The 24,806-nt window shown below is 38.8% G+C and overlaps 1 protein-coding gene across 3 annotated transcripts in view; it reads left to right on the plus strand.

Annotated features, from left to right (window-relative positions):
* LOC108434533 (amyloid-beta A4 precursor protein-binding family B member 2) overlaps nt 1–24,806 on the plus strand; it is an 89,942-nt gene that overhangs the window by 46,320 nt on the left and 18,816 nt on the right. For all 3 annotated transcript variants that reach the window (XM_017709734.2, XM_017709738.2, XM_017709737.2), the window contains exons 9-10: nt 17,053–17,167; nt 24,046–24,121. In XM_017709734.2, coding sequence (XP_017565223.1) covers nt 17,053–17,167; nt 24,046–24,121 — 191 coding nt within the window. The remainder of the gene's footprint in view (nt 1–17,052; nt 17,168–24,045; nt 24,122–24,806) is intronic.

Genomic DNA, 24,806 nt, shown 5'->3' on the forward strand with positions numbered 1-24,806 from the left:
TTGCCCAGTTTTACATTTCAATTGCTGTATGTAAGCAGTTTGTAGTGGATTCCTTTTTTAAATACCCCATAAGCTCAGTCAGTAGTGAATACATGAATGCACACACAAACACTACTGAGTGTCTAAGGGGGTGATATATCAATGATCGGGCATTTAAATGATTACATGTTAATCACTTTTTCTCAGGTGGGTGATATGGCAAAAATCACAATCACACCCTTCCAGCACCAGGTATTGCTAGGAAGCTGACAGGGTTTCAATATGGGTAATATTGGCAATATTGGTCAATACTGTAAAAGTGGTGTCTTTCCATCTCGAATCACAATACATTTCAAGACCTTTTCATGATACATTTTATATTTCATAGTGTGTATTTTTCTGAGCTCATAGAACAAGGATGAAATGCACTAGCAGGACTGTAGTGCGAGACTTCAAAAAGGCTTTGAAAAACTAAATACAGGTTTTTTTGTTTCAACATTAGCAAAAAGTTTGTATTTTATAAGATAGGAAATAAACTATTCAAACAGTTTACTAAAAGTAAATGGCAAATGATCTGACATCCAATCAGCTGCTTGTTTATATGTAGTTTATACAGTTCTTAATTCATTTTATGACACGTGAAGTCCTTTGTGATAGGACGCTTGGTGGGAGTCATGAATTATGTCATTTTCAGCCTCAGAGAGTTCCAGCTACAAAGTGGGTAAAACATGGATGTCTTTATGAAACTGAGTATGGTCAGCCACCTAATATTGGTGTTATGAGTAATAACTTTAATGTTCATGATGGTCATGATATTAAACTTAAAATGATGAACATGATGGACAACATTAGCAGCCATGCTGATTTGATGTCATATACTGAACTCAAGATTGAGAACGCTACCCCAACTTTCTGAGTAGGAATTCACAGTGTTTTCCAAGTCAGAGCTCAGACATATTGAGTTACAGCATTACTTACATCTCTAGAGTTGCAGCTCTGGGTGTTTTATGGGTAATCTACTCTGAGACATTAACCGAGGCAGTTATGGAGATTGAGTAACTGCTTCATATGTAGTGCTACATATTCTATTGCAGTGCTACTTAGATTTTGGCCTGGACAGTTGCAGCATTGTATGGTTACAGTTCTATGGTCCTTTCTACAATTACAAATTCTGATTCAATGCATTAGGTAGTTGTCAAATCCCAAAACACCTGTTTACATGAATTTACATCCTTTGTCAACATCTATAAGTCTATAAATCATAAATCCAGTTGTTTAGCATAGAATAAGAGTAAAAATAAATATCTGTTGATATTACGGCCTTTGAGAGAGTTCTGTAGAAAGAGTTAATAAGCTAAAACAGAGGCTAAACAGCAGTTTGGGCCAAACTGCCCAGACAGCTTGGGAAGTCCACTGCTCTAAATGATGTTAGTGCATGTGCCAGAAATATGTTATCCTGCTCTTTGGCCTAGCTTAGGCCCCAAGTTAGGCCATGGTCAAGCCAAACCTAGAAGACAAAATTAATGGCAAAGTGATAGCTCAGTGAAAAGCTTCCCTTACCCTAAATGTAGTAGATGAGCAAGGATACGTTTGGCGTCTGAACTTGCTTCTTTAGTTTTGCACTAGAGCTGTGAAGCTAAAACATCACACCAATTAGCATTGTGCAAACATCATGCCAAATACTTGTTAGGCATTATCACTTCCAACTCTTCATCACACTCTCATACTGTGGTGGTTTGTAGGTAAGTAATCTTAAATATATGTGCTTTATGTGATTTCTGGCTCTTTCTGACACACTGTTGTCTATATAGATGTGTGTTGTTCAGTGAATTTTAAACTACTTAACCATTTAACTAAACTCACCTCTAAGTTAACCTCACTCTTGCTTCATTAAGTATAGAAACAAAAGCCTGACCCAAAACATCTTTTTTGATAGTAGCTCCACAAAAATAGTCCACAAAAACTTTTTATCAAAATGCTGACCAACTTAGGAGTGGTCAAACTGTGCCATTGTCAGAGAGTCCGGTAAGCTTGCTAGCTTACTGCAAGCAAGAACCACCTATTTTGACAGAAATGGGCTGTTTGTTTGACATGCAGAACACATAAAGGCAGGCAACTGTTTTTGTGTGAAGTGTAGAAGCAATTTTGAAAATGAGGCTACATCAAAAACACAAAACCAAACAACAAATGCGCTTCAGGAAGCAGGTGAATTTATTTAGCTTAAGAACTTTAGAAGAATGAATTTTGAATCCTGTATCTATATCTGAAAGCATAGAACTGAAAAAAATCCCAATATTTGAGTCCAGATTAGTTTAAAATTTCAGGTGCTCTATGAGAGTCTGAGGTCGAGACTAAACCTATCCACATGTGCATAAACAACAGGTTTGTAATGTAAATGAGTTATTAGATATAAAAAAATGGTGACATGAGAAACGCTGGTCCTTTACAGAAAATGGTGTGCGCTCAATTTAACGCAAATAACCTCTAATGCACAATTATTACACACAGCATAAGTACCCACTTGATTAGGTCCAGTAAATTCCTTGGACTAATCATAGAGAGGAGTTGTCTGAGGTACCCAGTTTTAAGACTCTGAGCTTTTTGTTCCTACTGGTATCTCATTGCAATAGTCTCCCAGTGGTATTGCACAATACAATGCAAGAGATACTTGTAATCCTTATAAACTAAGCTTATAATTGTGGATTATACTGTAAACAAATTGGCAATGCATATATATTTGTCATTCTACCCTATTGAGTCAAAGTCATAGTTCAAAACACATTTTGGACTTTTAACTGACTTGGACTTTAGACTAAAACCCTTTTGCTTTAAGAAACCTTAATTATGTTTATTTCATTAAAATAAATGATTGAACATACACAACCGCAACTTTACCAAATGTTTCAGTAATGACTGTTTCAGTATTGATAAGCTACCAGTTTAGCTAATTTTGTGCATAATTTAAAAATGTTGCTGGTACATGACTTGCAAACAGAGCTTTGAACAGTTGTACACACATACAGTCGTGATATTTTCATTAAAACACAAAAAAGTTGACTTAATTGTGTTTCAGTAGTGACAGTCCTTATTGGTACACACTGACTTTCAGACCTTTGGGACATTTACTTCAAAACGATGGCATCTAACTGCTCATCATGTGGCCATGGGGTACAGGGATGCAGCCTCACCTCCTGTTCTAGAATGCAGGGGCGTGGCTAAAATAAAACTCTGTTTTAGTAGTGATATGAAAACGTGGGACAGCATTTTTTGAATGAAGCTTTTGATTTAAAAATCAAACTCATGATAAATCTAAATCTTTCACCGTCATTTTAAAAAGAAATTGAACAAGTTTTAAGAAAAAAAAGTTTTAAAAATTATTTATTTAAGTGTAAATTTAAGGTTTAGGGTTTTAAACAGACACCTTCAAACAAACTCTGGTCCAGTCTTAAAAAGCAGCAAATTTCTGTGTTATGTACGTCACCATGTTGCCTCAGGGCAACAAACCCATTTTCCTCACTTTACAATAGCATTATACATATTTAAAGATAATGACAGGGTTAATAATAAAGAGAAGAGTTTGAATATGTCAATAAAAATCACTTTTTTTGTTACGGAAATTTGCAGAAATGTGTCTGTTGCCTAGAAACAACATTGTGCGACAATGGAATGGATTTGGCCAGCCACCTTAAGGAACACAGCTCTGTATAATTTTTTCCCAGGCAGACCGCAAGAGGACCCCTGCACACACAATCAGGTCCATTTTATGCAATAAAATCAATCAAAAATGTATTTATTTATTTTAAATTGCTCTCATAATGCGTAGAATGGAGGGTTTAATTAATAAACCAATGCATTTCAATTAATATCTGAAAATCTTTTGTGCCATGCTGGTCAGATGGTAAACAAACCCTGCCATTCTGATTGGTCCAAGCCTGTATTTCAAGTGAATTCGGGTAAGCGGCGCTGTGGGCGGTCCTTGCTAAAGGCACCGCTAAAAGTTAACAGAAGGCGTTTGGAAGTCTCCGAAATGAGAAATGGCACACCCCCCCCAGCCTCGCAGTCCTCCCATACCTTCCATACAAGGACTGCAAATGTGCCAAATGAAACAAACTTGGGGCAATATTAGCCTTAGACATTAATATGTAATCTGAAGTTGGTGAGAAAGTGCTCATGGGTAATGTAGTCTGAGTATGATTTACAGTCTGGGAGGTGAGATGAGATGCAGTAGAGCATGCGAGTGAGCCGTGTACCAGCGCTGTAAACAACTTTACAATGTTCGAGGGTAATTAAGCAGCCGCATTAGTCTAATGACCATCGACCGTGACTGATTCTCTCAGACTCACACGACCCATTATTCTGCTCTCAGGGTTTCTTTATATTGCTGAGGCTGCTGGTCGTGCTGCACGTGTGAGGTGTAATGGATGGTGTTGTAATAGTTCCTGTTCATGCTCATTAGAAAAATCATTCTCGCAGGTCTTGCCTGGGCGCCTCTGTTCCTACTGTATGCACTAAAAGCTTTTATTTTCTTTTGTTCTCATGTTCAGCTTTTATAATCTCTGAAAGTTTGATCACTCCTGGTCAAATTACATGTTTGGTTCTTTTGTAAGTGTAACACGTTATTTGGATGGTCCACTGTAGATGCTTTGTGGTTACTCAGTCTCTCTTTAACTAACATTCAACTAAAAATCAATGAAATGCAACTGAACGTCATGTTGAGTCTGAAAGATTATATTAAATCGAACCCTAAACCTAAACTGACTCCTAAACCTAACCCTAGCCTTAATGTTGTTGACACTCAACTGAGTATTACTAAAAAGTTTGTTAATAATTTAAGTACTGTATCTGCAGATCATTTACAGGGGACCATCCAAATAAAGTGTGACCAAAATATGTTCCTCTACAGGGAACTAACTTAAATATGCTTTTTATTTAGCAGAATTTAATGCACAATTTCTGTGATTTGATGAGTTTAATATATAGATTAATGTCTACCAACACTACTAGGTGCGTCTGCTAACGTAGCCGGTCACAAGATTGTAACATTAGTCAACGTTAGTCAACTGTGATCAATGTAAATTTCACATTGTTTGTAAATTCCTGTTGACTTAATAATAAGGTGCCATTTCTGAGTTGAATCTGTCCTTCATTTGTATATTAATAAAGCATTATATAAAATGTTAGCTAACAACAGTTGGCTATCAATGTTGACCCGTCATCAGGTCTCTATGAGTAACCCACTAAGATTGCTATTCACTGAATGTTTAGCTAGTTGTCCAATCCAATAATTATCCAAACCACAAAAACTCGTATAGTTTACTACCTGGTTTAGTCGTTCTTTGAGCCTGTCTTTCTTCTTATTTGACAATATCCGGAACATGATGGCACTGGTAGAGTCACTAAGCTAAGTAAATAGACAATTTAGTTGGCCACTTAGCTATGACCTGCTGAATAAAGCAAATATTATTTAGTTTAGCTGTAATCGATATCAGTCATACACACAGTGCTAACTAGCTCATACTAAGAAACAGAAATGTACCCGTGCTATGAATTGTGCAGCTCTGCTGAAATGTCCTACTGTAATACATATTCGTACCTAGAGCTCTACATACAACTGTAAGTAGGATATTTTGATGGTTTAAATCACACAGGGCTTATGTTAGCTGCTTATTCGCCAGTTTCTTGTTTGAATTTTCCACTTCCACCTTAAATAGTGCAGTAGTCACATTCTAGCACTTTTTAGCCACTGCCCACTCAGGCACAATTTAAGGTGGAACAGGAATTTGAGCAAGAAGCTGGCAAGTAGGAAGCTGGCTTCAGCCTCGTCTAAATCTCAGGGTTTCTCTACCAATGGCCTGTGGAATACCATTGGGCCTCTAGTGGTCCTCGGGACTCAGGGGGAGGCAGTAGTTCATAGTAGGCTGGTAACGCCACTTTAAGTCATAAAAACTAGTGAAAAAAGATGAACTTAATCATTCAAAATATGAGAATCAAACGTTTGCAAATTATAGCCTATATAAATATTAATATAGATGTACAAATAAAAACATCGCAGGAGTAGCTAAATAAACGGCATCGGTTTGAGACGATGCAGCCGTGAGTGCGCGATGCAAAGATGGAGGAGTACCTCAGGGACAATGGAGTGCAGCTTCAAATCATGGTCCACATCTACTTCATACATATCAAATAACCCCCCATCCAGTTTTTTAACAACACATCAACCATGTTTTTTAAACGTTATGTTTTGTTTTTTAATATAATGGCAAATTTTGGTTGGTGTGATTAAACCGGTCTGATCTTTTTCACGCTCAGGTTTTCAGTGCCAGCACTTAAGCAAAGAGAAAGAAAATTGAATTCAATAAGTTGATTTTAGTTTTCCAGTGGGCCACTATGCTTTGTAGATATACATAGGTAGGCCTTGGGGTGGAAAAGCTTGAGAACCCCTGCTCAATCAAAAAAAACACTACATCTGCATATGACATGGGTGCTGCCCAGACTGGAATAGGGGACCATCGGGACCCCATCTGCGGCTTTGATGGCCTGGATCCATAATGTTCTGCAGTGTTTTGCAAAGGGATCTCCTCAGGATATTAAACATTCTCCAACCGTCTCCTTTGCAGTTGTTGCCATTTACTGCACAACAACTCCTTGACATTGTTGCTTTATGCTGTGAAGAGTGCTGCATTCTGCCCTAAAGAGTGCCACTTCTGTTGCTTTCTCTGTGCATGCATCTCTGTGATGATATTGCAGAAACCAATTTATTGAATTTATGTGCCATAACATTGATTCACAGTAACTGTTACTGTGTGTTAAAATATGCAGAAGCTATATGCTGTTCTTTAAATCCCCTTTGTATGTAATTACTATGTGGCTTTTATTATTCTTCACTGAAGTGAGGGATGCGTTCTCATATCAGAACCATTAACTCGCATGCATAGAGTTAGCACATGCGCACTAAATACAGGAATAATCCAGAAATTGTTTTTAATATGCTGTATAAGTAGCATTTTTTCCTCAAATATCCACCATGAGGAAATTATTTTATGTTAGCTTGTCAGTGGGAATTTCTTTGAATTCCTATCTACTCCTATGAAAAACCAGCATAGACCAGCATGCATTCCATGCTTGTGTAAACTGGCTTATTTTGGTCTGGTTCTGGGCTGGTGCTGGTCTGGTGCTGGTCTGGTGCTGGTCTGGTGCTGGTCTGGTTGAATTTTCAATTTTTTGAAAGACATAGTATGGTAGTACAAAAATTCTGAAGAAAAATGTATGTAAACAAAGCAGCGTGTAGCCCTGATTGCTCCCTAAAAAGGCTAGAAAGTTTTATCAAAGCTGGGCTGCTGTGCTGTTTTTTGCATTATGCTTATTTTACTGCATTTGCATAAAGATAGATCAGCACTGACAGATATGTACATGAAAAATACCAGCATATTGGCCCACAATTCCCATATCAGTGCCTAGTGCATGCCCAGTGTTTCTGTTTTACTGGTTTGTTAATCAGTTTGCGCTGCCCTGTCGCATAAATGGTGATGTGTGAAGAAAATAGCTGCTTTAATAGTTTTAGCTGTCTGTGAGGGAGGGATGAAGAAAAACAGCTTCAGCTTTTTTAATGTGTGTGTGTGTGTGTGTGTGTGTGTGTGTGTGTGTGTGTGTGTGTGTGTGTGTGTGTGTGTGTGTGTGTGTGTGTGTGTGTTTAGAGGAGAGAGAGAGAGAGAGAGAGAGAGTGCTGTGAATAGCTGCAGACAGATGGTGTGGGGAGTTGGGAGTTCTCGTGCTGTAACTCTAACTCTAAAAACACTAATGAATAATTGCAGATCAGAGAGAAACTGCTAGGTACTGTTTGGGGGCTTTAATAAAAGACAGACAGACAGACAAACAGACACAGACAGACAAAGAAACAGACAGAGTGTGTTTTGAAATTAAAGCTTGAACCTAACCTCGAGAGCCAAACCAACCGGGAAAAACCACTGTGATAATGCTAATTTCTTCTAGCACCCCTATGGGATTCTAACAGTATGTTAGTGCTAAGTTAACAGCCATTCACTTTAACATTTCTTGGTCATTCTAGATCAAACACTTTACATTTGGATATTTGAAATACGTATTTGCACTCTGACTAATGTTGATATTTGAGGATCTGTAATCGTTCATGAATGGATAACTGGCTATCTATAGGGAAGAACTAACAACAGCAAAAAAGTATTATGGCTAAAAAAATAATGTTGGACAAAAATATAGCAGCATGCACAGCAACATGCTTTATTATTCAAAAGTAGTAACAAACCATGCTACAACAAATACATACAATATATTTGGCAGTTTTACAGCCCCAGCTGTGTACTAAAGTTTTCCATTTCTAACATCTGACTGAAACAAATTGTACAGCCTACCACTAACTAGAACTATATCTAGTGCTACCATAAAGTCTAGAGTGACCTTTTTTCTCATAACATTGGTCCCATGGGAAACAAAACGAATGGTTGATTCCACTGGCAATTGATAATTAGGTTGGTGGCTAATCTGACACATTAGGCCTTCTGTTCAGCTCCTGAAGGCCTGTGTGTCACGATTGGCCCCTCCCAGTCCTGTCTATGTGCATTTTGTTTTGGTCCAAGTCCAACCCCTTGTTTTGTAACTCCTCCCCTGATTGTTTTCACCTGACCCTCGTTATCCCTGTGTATTTAAGCCCTGTGTTTGCCTCTTGTGTTTGCCGGTCTTTGTTCGATGTATCACTCTGTTTGTTGGCTTCGTTTGAATCTGTGTTGTTGGTTGTTTCTGGTTTATGTCATGTCTGACCCACAATCTATCCGTATTGGCTCAATGACCCTGGACCGTGATGACCCTGATTTTGGATTTGCCCTCAATAAAAGTCGCTTACCTCCGCACATGCGTCCGCTACCTCGCTCCGCGTCACACTGTGCAGTTAGAGAGCTCACTTGGTTGTATCTGCCTAGATACCATGAGGGAAGAGTCCTGATTGGATTATTTTCTATTGGGCTTTTAAAAAATGTAACCCCTTTTGTTTCCTATAATTAAATTAATTATAATAATTAAATTACTATAATTAAACTGTGGGCCTGAGGGTTCTCCACTATACGAAATGAATCTTTCGCCAATTTTAAAATGCAAAAACAAACAAAATATGGAAGAAGTGTTCAACATATTGCTGTGGCAGTGTTTTTTTATACTTTTGTCCCATAGCTTGTCATATTCATCTTCTTGCAGCTGGTGAATTTGACATAAATCTGATTGGATGGCCAGTTAATTGGCAGTGGAATCATCAGTTAATAAATGCAGTAGGTCCTATAACCAAGTATGTGTGTGTGTGTGTGAGAGAGAGAGAGAGAGAGAGAGAGTGTGTGTGTGTGTGTGTGTATGTGTGTGTGTGTGTGTGTATTTGTGTGTGTATTCTGACTTCTGAGAGATATATTTGGAAAGTGGGGCCCTAAAGTAGTTATAAGGCACCATTCATCACACATAAAATCATATTTACGTCACCAAATCATATTTCTGCACTGACAGCATTTCAGAAAGAGCTTGCAGTTTGGAGTATTTTGGAACCTTCTCTTCTCTTCTCTTCTCTTCTCTTCTCTTCTCTTCTCTTCTCTTATCCTCTTTTCTGCTGCTTTCTATTTACCTTCCTTTTGTTTCTTCTCATCTCTTCTCTTTTTTCTTTCCTATACTCTTATCTATTAACTTTTATTGTTCCCTCCAATGTCTCAGGCATCAGGCTACAAATTGGTAACCATTTCATGTAATAACCTTCTGTGAAGAAGCTTTTAGAGGCATTAAGCAACTATGGACACCTGGTTCCTATCACCACCACTGTGAACAAATCTGACATAGTAAGATTCTCTAGAACGTAGCATTCCACATCAAACCACATAAAAGACTCTGTTTACAGTTGGGAACTGTTTAATTATACAGAATTTAAAAAAATATTGGAATTCCCTGTAAATTTATATGCATAGCAAATACTTTTATGCAGAAACAGAAAACATTAATAGTATTTTTACAGTTTTCAGTGGAGGCCAGAAGAACACCAGTCACTCCTTGGTCAACCTTTTTGTTTTCGCGCCCAGATGAATGGCCAGCTAAGGTGAAAATGAAGAAAGGGAAGGAGGGAAATTGCATGCAAAGTCGAGCATGATGATTAGTGTCAGCTAATGCCAAGTTTGATTTATTTAAATGAAATGGAGCAATATAATTGATTTAGGAGGCCTAAATGATTGGATTCCAATCACGGACACGCGTGCATTGAGAAACTCACACGCGCACAGCCTCTAACAGGACTCATCTAACACAAACGAAGAAAAATTGCTTAATCGTTAACAACCAAACCCATTTGTATTCGCTCTGCTTCCCTTTCTTTCTTCTTTTCTCTCTCTCTTTGCAATCTCAACCTCAAGGTCATCATCTAAATCACCAGTGCAGAACCACAGTGAAGGTTAAACAGGTCAGGTCACCTTCCGTTATGTGACCAGAGGATATTATTAGCTTTATTTTTCATTTTTTCCGAAAGGAAACGTCTGAAGCCAAAGAATGTTTTTGGATTTAATGATTGATTCATAACCAATGTGTCTGGGGCAAGTTACGGTAACTAATGCATATGCTTATAGCTTCTTTGTGTAGCTTCTTCACATTCTCTCTCTTCTCCTGTGCTTTCTTCTCTTCTTTTCTCCTTTTCCTTTGCTTTTTCTTCTCTTTTCCTCTCTCCTCCCTGTTCGCTTGTCTTTGGCTCGTTTTTCTTCCTCTACCTTCTTCTTTGTTCTGCTTGTCTGCTTTCTTCTCCTTTCTTCTCCCCTTATGTCTTTTTTCCTTTTCTCTTCTCTTCCGCTTTTCTATCATTTTCTTCTCCTCTTTTCTCTTTCTCTATTTCCTTTTCTCCTCTGCATTTATCTCTTCCTTCTCTTTTCCTCTTCTTCTTCTCTTCTCTTTTCTCCTCTCTTCTATTTCCCCCTCCTCTTTTTTCTTCTGTTCTCCTCTGTTCTCCCCTCCTCCATTCTCTTCTCTTCTCTTCTCTTCTCTTCTCTTCTCTTCTCTTCTCTTCTCTTCTCTTCCTTGTTTTCTTTTATATTTATGTCCCAATTTCTCTTTTCCTTTTCATGCTTTTAAACACGCAGAAGAAAGATTCATCACACACACACACGCACACACACACACACGCACACACACACACACACACACACGCATGTGCACACATACACACACACACACACACACAGTTCAGGCAGTTCACTGGATTTTAATCTGATCTTTACTGAGTGATGAAGGGGAACTGATTCCATTACTGCAGTAATCTATACACACACACACACACACACACACTCACACACACACACACACACACACACACACACCCCACTGGTTTCACACCCACAAGCACACATATAAAACAGAGATAGAGAATCAGTGGGGAACCGTCAGAGTCTTCTAAGAGCTAAAGGTAGATACAGCCAAGTGAGCTGTCCCGTCCCATCGGTTAGGCCTTCAACAGCTAAAGTACAGGCCTAATGTGTTAGATTAAACCACCAGCATAATAAGCAACTGACAATGGAATCAGAGGTTCTAGAGGTGGACACCTGGTAGGCTGACCAATGTGTTTCAGTCGGTTAGTAGAAAAAAAAACAGCAGTAGTTCTATGCCAGCACTCTTACTGAAGGAGTGGACTGTAAAACTGCAAAACATCTTACAAGCTTCGAATAAAACATGAAATGTCTTTTACAAGCTTGAAATGTCCAAGTTTATGGGGTGAATTGCGCCAGGTGCTCAGTGCTAACTTACTAATCAAATCCCATAGGGGATTAATTAGCATTACTGCAGAGGTGTTTTTTTTTGGTCCAAACTGAAGACCCAGCTCCAATAGTAATGAATCAACACTATAGAAAATAGTATGTGATTCTATCTAAATGCTTGTGTAAAGCATCTGAAATGAGAATGTGTGTGTGTGTGTGTGTGTGTGTGTGTGTGTGTGTGTGTGTGTGTGTGTGTGTGTCTGTGTGTGTGTTTTGCTTGTCAAACAGCTGAGGTGTGTAGAGCCGTAATGAGAGTGTGTCCCAGTGGAAACTCTGTAATGGAACATAAACAGATAGAGATGAAAACTCTACTTTCTCTCTCCCTCTCTCTCTCTCTCTCTCTCTCTCCCACACTGTCACACACAGACTCACATACACATACAAATGCACACCTCCTGCACCCAATTGTAATTACAGTCTCACACACTTGCACATACACACCTTTCAGAAGAAAAACACATTTATGTGTAGCTGCTTCCCTATTGACCAAATCTCACACACAGACACACACACACACACACACACACACACAAACATACTGCACATAGGGCTATTGGCTCTAAATGTGTGTGTACAATTAGGAGACATGCTGGGTAGTAGTCATAAATAGAGTGAGAGAGTGTAGTGATAAAGCCAAGGTCTAAACACACACACACACACACACACACACACACACACACACACACACACACACACACACACACACAGTGTAGCTTCTGTTGCTCAGAATTGCAGAGGCGGAAACAACTCACTATGTTGCAAGTAACAAGTAAGTCTCAAGTCTTGACACTCAAGTCCTGAGTCAGTACAGGCAACAGTCAATAGTCCTAATCTACGAGTCCTAAACAAGTCAGTCTGCATTCTTCACTAATTTAAGGCCATAACATTGAGTAAAGGTAACAGTAATACAGCCTTTAACGGCAGGATGATAGCAGTATATGACTGTATATTAATTTTTCATTCATTAAACTAAATCCATGGTACACAGATAACCACACTCTTAAAAAAGATGGTTCTTCAAGGGTTAGAAAGTAGCTCTAAAACCACACGAAGAACATTTATATGACTCATATGACTTGAGTCTACACCTCTGCAGAACTGTATGTGTTCTATGGTGAAAAGAGCTGGTAGAAGAGTTAGAAAGCCAGTTTAACATTTAGCAAATCATGCACTGCATCATTTGTTTGATGACCATGTAAATGAACTAAACTTATTTGATTCCTTTTTGGTTTCGACAGGACACGGTGTACCACTGTAACTGTAGAACCAACCAGCAAATAGCTACGTCATTGTGTCATCCCACTAAATGATTCTGCAGTCCTGAATATGTTCAACCCACATTGAGAAAACCACGCTGAGCACGATTTGTAAGCGTTCTGTAACAAACTGTCCGTGTGGAAACTAGAATGGCTCTCCCTGTACTCAGGACTGTTCAGGCCCACAGTGGAAAAGAGGCCATAGAGAGTTTTTGGCTGTGTTATCCTGCTTTCCCCAAGCTGCTGCTTGCTTGTTGCACGCTTTTATGTACTGCACATAATTAAGAGGTTACGCTCAAAATCACACAATTACCAAAGTGTGCTCTGTGAAAGCGAACAGGGATTTTACAGTTTCACATTGTTTCCAATGCTAGAACTTCCTTGCTAGAAAAATCAGCATAGACCAGCATGCCTGGTCACCGGCAAAATCAGGATATGTTGTGTTTTGGAAGCTCTTATGCTGGTCAACAAGCATGACCAGGCTGTGTGACCAGCTAAACCAGCAGAGACCAGCTTGGAACATTATGGAAGTTCAGCTCAAACCACCAGCTGAAAATGAATGTGTTCCCAAATAAAAGGTCTAAGTAATTATTTTCTTGCATGGCTGATGTATTATGTTGAAATGACTAATTTTCTCAAGATAATTATGTAATATGTTGAAATAATCAACAAGTAATAACATTTTTTTACTTATTTCTTCATTATTTTTGATTTAATGAGTTGCTGTTTGAACCTGATACAGAGTCTTTATTCCACCTACCTTGCAAAAAAGGTCTATTAGTTTAACACATTTACTATATAGTGCAGGTCATATATTAATTACGAGGAAAGACTGTAAAGACCGCTTGACCATATCTAAAGCAGGGGTGCCGAAGCTTTTTTCAAGAGGGTCCAAATGGCATCATGTCAAAACACCAGAGACCATATTATTATTCACAGATGATTCAAAATATTACATTTTCAACATATCAGTGCATAGAATCTGAGCTTTCTGTGTGCTAGCTTGTTTCCTATCACTGCATAAAAGATGCACAAGGCTTCTTTTGTTGTTGGGTTGCCCAGAGCATTTTGGGTTAGAACAAACTTAAAACAAACAATTGAATTCTTTAAGAGGAACAACAATACACGTCTAATGTATTAAGTATATATCTATACTATATAGTATTTACTTAAATACTTAAAAATAAAAAATAGAGAAATATAATTTGTCAGACAAACTAAACCAATACCTGTAAATGTTTTGTTTTGTTAGACGCTGTTCTTTACATATTAAATAAGTGCAGCAAATGCTTTTATAAATCACTTTATTAAACAGCATCAGTTGAACTCCTGGATTTGCTCTTATAAGACAACAGCTTGCAGTTGCTTTCAGTTTCTATGCCCTCTCCTCATATGAATATTTATTGTAATGTCTGCTTTATTTCATGTCTGTAGATATTAAAATGATTACAATCTTTTGACATATGAAGCACACATATTTGCTGTGGATTTGATGGAAAAAAGTATTCAGTTTACCATCTCGTCAAAATCACCAGTTCTCAGTGTAAGTTTGTGCTTTATAAGAGTAGTCTTGACTAAATGACACACAGTAAATTAAGCTACAGGTCTAGTGAGAGAAGAAAGGCCCTTTAACTTAAAGTGCATTACACTGTGATTTTATGGTGATACTGCCACCATCAGGTGACAGGAAAAACTGCTGTGTACCGGTTGGCGGACCACTTATTTATCACTCTTAAGCAGAAGCCGGGGGCCAGTTAAAAATTTGTCTGCATTTGGCCCTGGTGCTGGACTTTGGACAACCCTGACCTAAAGGATTAGCAAAAAGATAGTAAAAACCTTTGCAAGTATTTTTCTTACTTGAGAAATATACAAAATACAACACCGAGAAAATCGGGTTTCAAAAGATGGCAAGGTGTCCTCAAACTTTTGGCAGGTAGTGAATTTCAGAATGGAGGTCAGGCCGCCGTTTGTTTAGATCTTCCCGTTCTGATGCCACTTCTGGGAACGAGGAGAAAATAAACTGAAAAACCCAGTTTTGTCAGGTGATGATTTGCCAGAATCCCAGAGTGAATCTGGCTCACTACGTAGCCTCGTTTCACTCGCTGTCTCTTGTTGTTTTCACAACTTTGATGTGTGTTTTTTGTAATACTACGAACTTCAGTGGATGACGCTGAATGAATTACATAGCTGTGTGCTTTCAGCCTGTGTTGTTGTATTTATTTAATAATTTAGCTCTTATAGGCTGGAGATCTGTCATACCAACTGAGCAAAAGTCAGAGACCAGCCTTTGTTTATTTAAATTCCAGTCAAAACAGCCATTATGTACACGTTATTCATTTTTCAATGTCAGAAACTAAGCAGAAAATACTGGAAGTACAGAAGTTATTGGAAGCCACAACAGCTAAATATAATATGCCACTGTTTAGTGTTTGAGTGTGTACACTCTTTGCCTTTGTTACAGCTTCCATTCTTTTCAGGAGTCTCGTTTTCAGTGTTCTTTCTTTTTTTATATTTACAGTGCAGGTCAGTAAGTGTAGTAGTAGTAGTAGTAGTGGTGGACAATAACTAAGTAAATGTAGTTCTTACTGTACGTATGTTTTTGTTTATCTTTACTTAACTGAAGTTTTTCCATTTTGGGTGACTTTTTACTTTCACTCCACTACATTTCAAAGTGTAATATCTTACTTTTTCCTCCACTACATTTAGAGAAATCTGTCATTCCTTCTGGTTTCTGTGTGTATAAAAACGTAATGTCAAAATAAAGGAAGCACAAAGCAAGAGCACCAATCAGGGCCCAGCGGTCAGTGTGTTTTGAGCTTGTTTTGACCTGTTATACCGACCCAGGGCAAGCACACGGTTCAATGTCATTGAGCGGCGTAATATTTTGGGAGAGTCTATTCAACATAAATGATGAACTAACTTAACTTTGTGTAAATAGAGCACAATATAGAAATACGTCCACATATGCAGTCGTGACTGACGCGGCTTTTTTCTGAATTTATAGAAACTAAAGTAAAGTAAATTAGTTTGGGCTGGTTTTTGTTTATGAACAGAGGCCTACAGATCAATATAGTAAAGCCAGTTTTTATTAAAACTTCAACTTGGAACTAAGTTGTAAATAAATCTTAAACTGAAACTTTGCTTGTTTGCAAAAAGTGATTCCAGAGCCACTCGGTTCTCAGTGTTTTGTGCTTATGATCATTTTAATAGACGTCAGCGTCACTAATTAACGGCGTTCTATGTGTGGTTGGGATTAGTGGTTAACGCCTCTGCCTTCTACGCTGTAGACTGGGGTTCAATCCCCACCTGGGCAAACACCCTACACTATACCAATAAGAGTCCTTGGGCAAGACTCCTAACACAGCCTTGACTACCTGTGTAAAAAAATGATCAAATTGTAAGTCGCTCTGGATAAGAGCGTCAGCCAAATGCCATAAATGTAAATGTTCTATTAAAATATTGGTTTACCAAGAAAGAAACTGGAGTATTTTAACCTAAAATGAGTTCATGAAGCAAGAGCCTTGTTACAAAAACGATAACAGGACATTAAAGTCGTAATTAATCTTTCAGTACTTTTACTTTCAATACTTAAGTACATTTGAAGGCAAATACTTTAGTACTTTTACTCAAGTTGAGGTCTAGAGTAAGGACTTCTACTTTTTCTGCAGTAATATTTACCTTGGGTGTCTCTACTTTAACTCAAGTACATGATTTGTGTACTTCACCCACCACTGATAATATGCAGAGTATTCTTGAAAAACAGCGCTGAAGCTTGATTTTTGTCCATACTTGGTCCATTTTTGTCCATGTTCCAGTGCAAAAGTAAAGAAGCAAACACCAAACATACCTTTATAATCAATTACATTCAGGATATGTGAGAAAAAGCATACATTAGGTGTTTTGCCAAACCAGCCCTTTAATCAACTAGCACTGGCCCTTCATTCTCAAATTGTGAACATTACATGGCAGAGGAGCTGGACTGGTCAACGGTGAAGTTTAAAGTCTTTTTTTTCCTGCTCTTTTAGGGACTTCGCGTACGTGGCTCGGGATAAGAACACGCGTGTGCTGAAATGTCACGTGTTCCAATGTGACAGTCCTGCAGAAGCTATTGCTGCCAGCCTGCACCAGATCTGCTCTAAGGTGAGACCTTCTGATATTGTGGCACCACAGAACATAAGAAGAAGTGCTGAATTGAATTTGTTTCATTCAAATGTAACAGCACAATTCCTGTGAACAACAAAACCTCGGCTGCATTTTTCGGCTGCTACGCCTTAGAAGGCCGTTCCAAACTGAAGCATCCTTCATATAGAGCCTAAGAATGCAGCCTATGTTCTCAGTGATTTTAAGGCCGCAGATATATCCTTCCAGGTCTTCGGTTACCATCAGTCCTCTGCGCACAAAAGATGCGAAGAAAAAAAACAATGATGGAAAACGAAGCTATTTTAGCAGAGCTTGTTTGAAAATGTAGGTTGTTAATGTCCACGAATTCGTCTTCGTTACCACATAAAGTGTAAAATGATTGACTGATTAATTAAAGCATTTGTCCATATGCCATATTTTATTTCAAAGTATTTGTGTGTATGTAGTTTATCGTACTACATAAGAACATCTCCATTTCCGTGAGGAAACAAAAACAATGCAACGAGCTCACAAGTTTTGCGCCGCAAAATTCGAGACCTTTCTGGTGACATCACCATGCAGCCTCATTAGGATGGTCCCATTTGTGTGGCTAATAGGTTACTAAGGAGGAGCCTTCATAGAACAGTACTGCTGAGGACCCACCCTACCTCAGCTGTAGCTCATGCTTTGGAACGCAGCTAAAATTATGTTCATCTAATATAGTTTATTCATGTGTTGTGTGTATTTGCATAATGAATGCTGGGTATTGTAGTGTGAAGAAAAAAAATGGGTAATTTCCCCTATGAGGGTCTTACTGAACATGATGCACATAAAAAACTTAACTATTCAATTGACTTTATATCTAGTCACATTCCACACGAGTCAGCCTATGTGTCATTATCCAGCTACAAATATTGATAAACCATCGTCATTATATCTGCCTTAAATTAGGCAGAAACTGCCTCTAAGTGGGTAAAACAGACAAAACTGCTTTTGGCAGATAATGTCAGCTCAGTTGAGATATTTTGTAAGGAAGTAGTAAATGGTGATAAAGTGATTAAATTAATAAGTGATTTGTGTGATAGCTTATTATGTTCAGAGACTGTGTTTGGATGGGGCACCATACCTCTAATGCCCAGGGGGACCAAAGGGTCTTAATCTGGCTCTGGCTAGCACCACATGTGACGAATCAGAAGACAAACTAACCCTTTTGTTGTTTGTCAAAAAGCTCTATTTGTCAGGACACAGCCAATCAGTTAGCTTGGCTGTTGCCAGGCCAACAAGAGAGAAAACAGGGATAAGTCCACCGAGGTCATATCATTTGTGAAAGTTTGCAAAAATTGAAGAGAAATTGATGAGACTGCATTTTTGTGGCATTAAAAATCGCAGTTGGTGCAAGTTTGCATGTTCAAATTCATTTATTTACGAATTAAATACTGTGGTGAAATTGCAGTAGTGTTCCTGTAAATTACAGTGAAAGACCATCAACTCTGCCAGTTGTTTACTATAAAATGCAGCATTTTTGTGGTGTTTCAGTAAATTTCAGTATTTACAATGATATGATGTTGCTTGAGTTAAATTGGTCATTTTTTTCACATGCATCCTTTTTCTTTCTTTCTGTTCTGTCTATTCCATATTCACAAATCAGCTCTGTTATACTTTGCATGCATTTGAGGAATTTGTAATAGTAACAGAATCAAGGTTTTGGGCTTCCACACCTGTCCTGACGCTTGTCCCCTCCAGGCTGCTGTCTCTCTTTCTCTGGGCTGTATGAAGAGCTGTCCCCGGGGTGGCTCAGAGGAATGTGCGAAAGTGTGAGAGTGGGTTTGAGTCACATGACTGGGATTCACTACACACTACAACTCCACTGAGTCTATTATCACTCCAAATATGCTGTAGACGAGACAGCCTGTACACCTCTGCCCAAACAAACTAGTTTAGGCCTAGCTTTAAAGCAACTATCAGTGGAAAATGAACTGTAAACAATTTCCCCCTTACTCCTGATGTAATTGATCATCCTAGACATGTTGTGTCTGAACTTTGCTTCTTTAGAGTTACAAAGGTGCTACAAGACAAATGGCCACCGCACAATGGATGCACCGCTCAACACTGTGTAGAAACGTAGAAGATACAGTACAGAGCTCTTCTGTATCCAGGTGGAATGTGTCACAGTGAGAGTGATGATCATTTTTACACTTATATAAATGGAATGAAATAAAATGTTCTATCTCTTCACAAATCTGCCATTTTCAAGAGGCTGAGTTGACCTACCTGTAGCAGTAAAAGACTGAATGCCTTTCTCAGTGTAAATTTCAAATCACATGTGATCAACTGTGGCTTTCGGTGGTCTTCATATGGCTGTAATATAATGTAGTAATGGCAATGACCCAATGTTGGTGCCTTCATTAAAAATGGTTTCAAAGTTTTATGAGGCCAATTAGCCAACAAGTCATGGCAGCTGAAATCACTCTATAGTTATCACTGTCAGAGCATAGAAACTACACACACTGCAGATTCATACTGGATTAAAATCGCTCCACAGTCATTACTGTCAGAGCATAGAAACTACAGACTGCAGAGTCATACCGGATCATAATCACTCTAGAATTATTAGTCAGAGTAGAGACATTACACACACTGCAGATTCATATTGGATCAAAATCACTTCACAAATATTGCTGTCAGAATTGTGAGCAGAATTTAGCATCAGATTCAGCCAATAACAGAAGTTCGTTCACTCCACAGTTATTACTGCCAAACTGTAAAAACTACACCCACTGGATTTAAATCACTTTACAGTTAAGACTCCTGAACTGTAAAACTATACACTCTGCAGATTCATATTGAATTTCGATCACACCACAATTATTACTATTAAATTGTAAAATTACCCACACTGCTGATTCATACTGGATTAAAATCACTCCATGGTTATTACTGTCAGACTGTATAAAATACACACACAACAGATTCATGCTGGATCAAAATCCCTGAACAGTCATTACTGTCAGTTTATAAAAGCTACACACACTTCAGATTCATACTGGGCACCTCCCCTGGTAAAACTAATCTAGCTTGAACCAAGCTCAACATTCTAAAAAAAGGTTTGTCTTGTAGGCTTACCATAGCGATTTACAGCTATTAGGCCTGTGGCATATTCTTCACAGCCTGTGCAGCAACACTATGATGCCATGTCCTCAATTTGTAAGACTGTTATGGCATAAAGTAACTTTCAGAGCTCAGAAAACAAAATTAGGCAGAAAAACAAAAATAAATACGCATGAAAGTAATCTACATCCCATATTTAAAAGCTTCATAACCTGAACTGAAGCTAAGCATTGAATTTTTGTTGTTTCCTTATTGTTTTGATGAAGAATAAATTAAAGTCTCTCTGGAAAAGCTGATACGGCCTTTTTCACTCCCGACTTCTGAACACAGCAAATGCATAAAAATATTTTTGAACTGGGGAAAGTTCTGTTCCAGCGGCATGGCAGATTGGAAAATCAGTGACAGGCACAACATCAGAAATATTATTCATTTTAAATTCTGTGTGTGTCTGTATGTGCATGTGTTACTTATATAAAGCTTACAAATTCAGCAAAGCAGCTTATACTGGTTTCGTCAACTAGCTTTGAAGAGAGTCTGACTGTGTGTGTGTGTGTGTGTGTGTGTGTGTGTGTGTGTGTGTGTAGCAGCTTGAGGTAGCGTTTGCAGGTACAGTACTGTGCAAAAGTCAGAGGCTTGATTTATTTCATTTTCAGTCAAAACAACCATTAAATAAAATAAGTCATTCACTTTTCAGGAGATATTTTTAGACCTTATATGAGTTGTAACATAATCCACATACATAGGGAAAATAAGTAAAAGAAAACAAGGGTTTCCAAAACTACAAACCCTGCAGATTTATACTGGATTAAAATCACTCCAGAATTATTACTGTCAGACTGTAAAAACTACACACACGGCAGATTCATACTGGATTAAAATCACTCCACAATTATTACCATCAGACCGTAAAACTACACACACTGCAGGTTTATACTGGATTAAAATCATTTATCTCTAAATAAAACTGGATTTTTAAACCTCCTAACAAATTAAAAAGGAGTTATTTCTAAAACTGGAGTTTAAAACCTCCTAACAACCACCTGCAAGACCTGCACCAAAACTCTCCCCATCAGATAAACAGGACTTAAAGCTTTCCTCTTTGAGAGAGAGGAGAAAATCGAGCTCCACTCTTGCTTCAGATCTGAAAACATCTGCAGGCGTTTCTGTCCATCCTTCCCCCTGTGAGAAGACCGCTCAGTGCTGTGGGTCTGAAAGGATGTGTAGCTCTTGTCAAGAAGCTTTTCTTGAGAAAAGGAAACAGACAAAAGAAGAAAGACACCAAAGAAAGAAGCTCCTGATGTTCTTTAACCCTTGGTGGTCCACGAACTCGCCCGCAGATCAAATCAAAGTTTTATAGATGTTTCTCTGGAAATACGACTCAAACATTTCCTAAATCTGTAGCATCGCCCCCTCCATTCCATCTTATCGCAGGATCGATGGTATTGAAGGTACCACCTTGTACCCTTGAGGGTACCACCCCCGTGACAAGAAGGGTACTGCCCCAGTGACAGTGTCATTCCTTTTTTTCTGAGAGTGTAAGAGTGTAAAATTGAGAAAATGCCCTTAGATCCCAGAGGATTAAACAATTGACTGGACACCCTGGAGCCAGGACATAAAGGCAAAGTGTGGACACACTAAAAATTGAAAAAAATGACGTCATATTTAGTTGTTGAGGCTTCTGTGTAATTTTATGTCGAATATGTTTTGCTGTTATTACTTTTTCTGACACTGAGAATGACAAATGGCCATTTAAATAGAAAGTTCCATTGATGGCCCTCTTCACAAAACTGTTATTTACTGCTACTGCAATGCTGTGAATACATTTACCACTAAAGTACAACCAGTCTGAAGTATCATTTACAAGCAAACCCCACAGGCAATGCTAGTAATTCAGTGGACTGCGCTGGTCAGTGCTTGTGGGACACCTATGAATAAGTCAACAAAAAGGAGACTGGAAAGTGTCGCTCCAACCAAGATGCAACACAGCGAGAGGCTACACACATGTAGGATTGAGGTGGAGCCGCTGCAGATTGGATTTGTTGTTCCAGCACATCCAACTGATGCTTGATCGGATTCAATTCTTGGAATTTGGAGGCCACCGAAACACCTTTTTCATTTAATGTTTCCCCGTTTTTCTCCCCAATTTAGTCGTATCAAATTCCACCCACTAGTTAGAACTCCCCCAATCACACAATAGCATCAGCACTAGGAGGAGAGAGGCTAGTACAAGTTTTGTTCAAGACCTGTCTGTTCAAGATACCACTGCTTCTTTACAGAGTCCTGCTCACGCAACATCTTTGGGCAGCTGAACGCAGTGGAAAGGGTTAACTGCCAGATCTGTTAGGTCAGCTATCACGCTGAGTGATGGGGGAGGGGAAGGGGCCTATCCTACTCACCTAGAGAGCAAGGCCAATTGGCTGTAGCCTCACCAGGGATTGAACTTGCAATCTCTTTATGATGTGGCCAATGCATAGACTGTTGCATCACTCAGGAGCCCCTCTAGGGCAACACCTTGAACTTTTCGCCATGTTCCTCAAACCATTCCCAAACAATGTGTGCAGTGTGGCAGCTGCTGATAGAGGCCATTGCCATCAGGGAATGTCATTGCTATGAAAGGGTGTTCCTGGTCCAGAACAGGGTTCCCAGCAGAACATTTCACAGAGCATCACATTCCCTTCTCTAGCGTATCATCTTCCTACAGTGCATTGGTGTCTGTTGTGCTGCTACGAGTGGATCAGACACAGCAGTGCTGCTGGATTTTTTGAACACTGTGATTACTCACTGTCCATTCTATTAGACGCAGCTGCGTTGTTGGTCCACCTTGTAGATGTTAAGCCCTGAGACGATAGCTCATCTCTTCCTGTACAGTATGAGCTAATCATCCTCTAGTCCTTCATTGGTGGTCACAGGATGCTGCCCACAGGACACTGTTGACTTGATATTTGACTATTCTCAGTCAAGCAGTGACACTAAGCTGTTAAAAAAAATTAGCAGCACTGCTGCGTCTGATTCATTTGTACCAGCGCAACACACCACCAACTCACCACCACCCCCCAAATAGCGCCTGCTCTGTGAGGGTCCATGGGGGTCCTGGCCACTGAAGAACAGGGTAAAAGGGGGCTAACGAAGTATCAGAGAAACAGATGGACTACAGTCTGTAACTGTAGAACTACAAAGTGCACCTATACAGTAAGTGGAGCTGATAAAATGGACAATGAGCGTAGAAACAAGGAGGTGGTCATAATGTTATGCCTGATTGGAAACTGCCTTCATTTCATGGAACTCATATGATTTTCATGTTCAAGTGCACAAGAACCCTCATTCCTGCAGGAGGGTCAAATTAGAGCCAGATGGGACTAATTGCATTTCATTTGAGTAAGGCTATCAAGCTAATTATTTGATAGTCCTACTCCAAAGATTTCAAAGCAATGTAGATATTGATTCAGAACAGGTTAATATTAATGGCTGGTGTTCTGTGGTTCTGGATTGTGCATTTTGGCTTCTTTAAAATGTTGTAATATTTCAGTGTAGTGGGATGTAGATGTATTTTTTTTCAGATTACCATTGTTTGTCTTGTGTAATTCTCTTAGACCTTTTATTAAATCTTAAACTCGTTGTTCTTCCTGCTTTTACTTTCCCCACTCTAGCAGTCATGTGAAAAGAGCTCCTCTGACCTAAAAATTGAAAAACTGAGGCTTGGGGGAGGATGCACAAAAAGAAAGCAAGGAATGAGCAGGGACAGCGTGAGAGTGATAAATAAGTAAACAACTGTTGTTGTTTTTCTCTCCCAGATTATGGCCGAACGGAAAAACGGCAAAGCGGCAGCGGGCGGCTCCTCTCTCCCCGGCTCTGATGTCCCACTTCAAGGTACCAGTACTGGTTGAAAGCTGTTTCTGAACAGGCAGTATTTATGGATATTATTATAGACTTTAAATCAGAATGAAATATCTATTTTACCTACACATCAGCACACATCAAACAGCATTGTATTAATTTTGCTGCAAAATCCACTGCTAGCAAAGGTACACCCCCCTCTAAATCCTCCAGATGTCTCTAGTTTGTGCTCTTGGAATGTTTGGGGTACAACTGACAGAAAGGTTTTACCCTTGCAAGTTTATTTTTACTACACATTATGTGTTCCCTGCTCATTAAGTGCCAATTTAGCTAACTTGCATTGCAAATTCCAAACATGTACAGAAGATAAAATGCAAATAAAAAGAGAAAGCAGTGATTTGTTAATCCACTTTAACCTTTACCTAAATAAAAAAAGTATTCAGACAAGGTATTTAATGTTTACCTATCAAACCTATAATGTTTTGAAAATAATCGTAATTTCCTTTTGAAACTGACGCCTGCAACACATTTAAAACATCATAAAAAAATCTTAAACAGGTGATGCAATCATGCTTGGGTATAAAAAGAGCATCTAGGAAAGGCTGAGTTCTCCTTGTTCAAAGATGGCTTGCCACTTTGCATTGAATCCATCAAAGGTTCCTCACACATCATGGTGAAGAATGTCATCAAAAGATTCAGGGAATCCAGAAAAATCTCT

The sequence above is a fragment of the Pygocentrus nattereri genome, chromosome 14 (genome assembly GCF_015220715.1).
Source record: "Pygocentrus nattereri isolate fPygNat1 chromosome 14, fPygNat1.pri, whole genome shotgun sequence".
Lineage (NCBI taxonomy): Eukaryota > Metazoa > Chordata > Actinopteri > Characiformes > Serrasalmidae > Pygocentrus > Pygocentrus nattereri.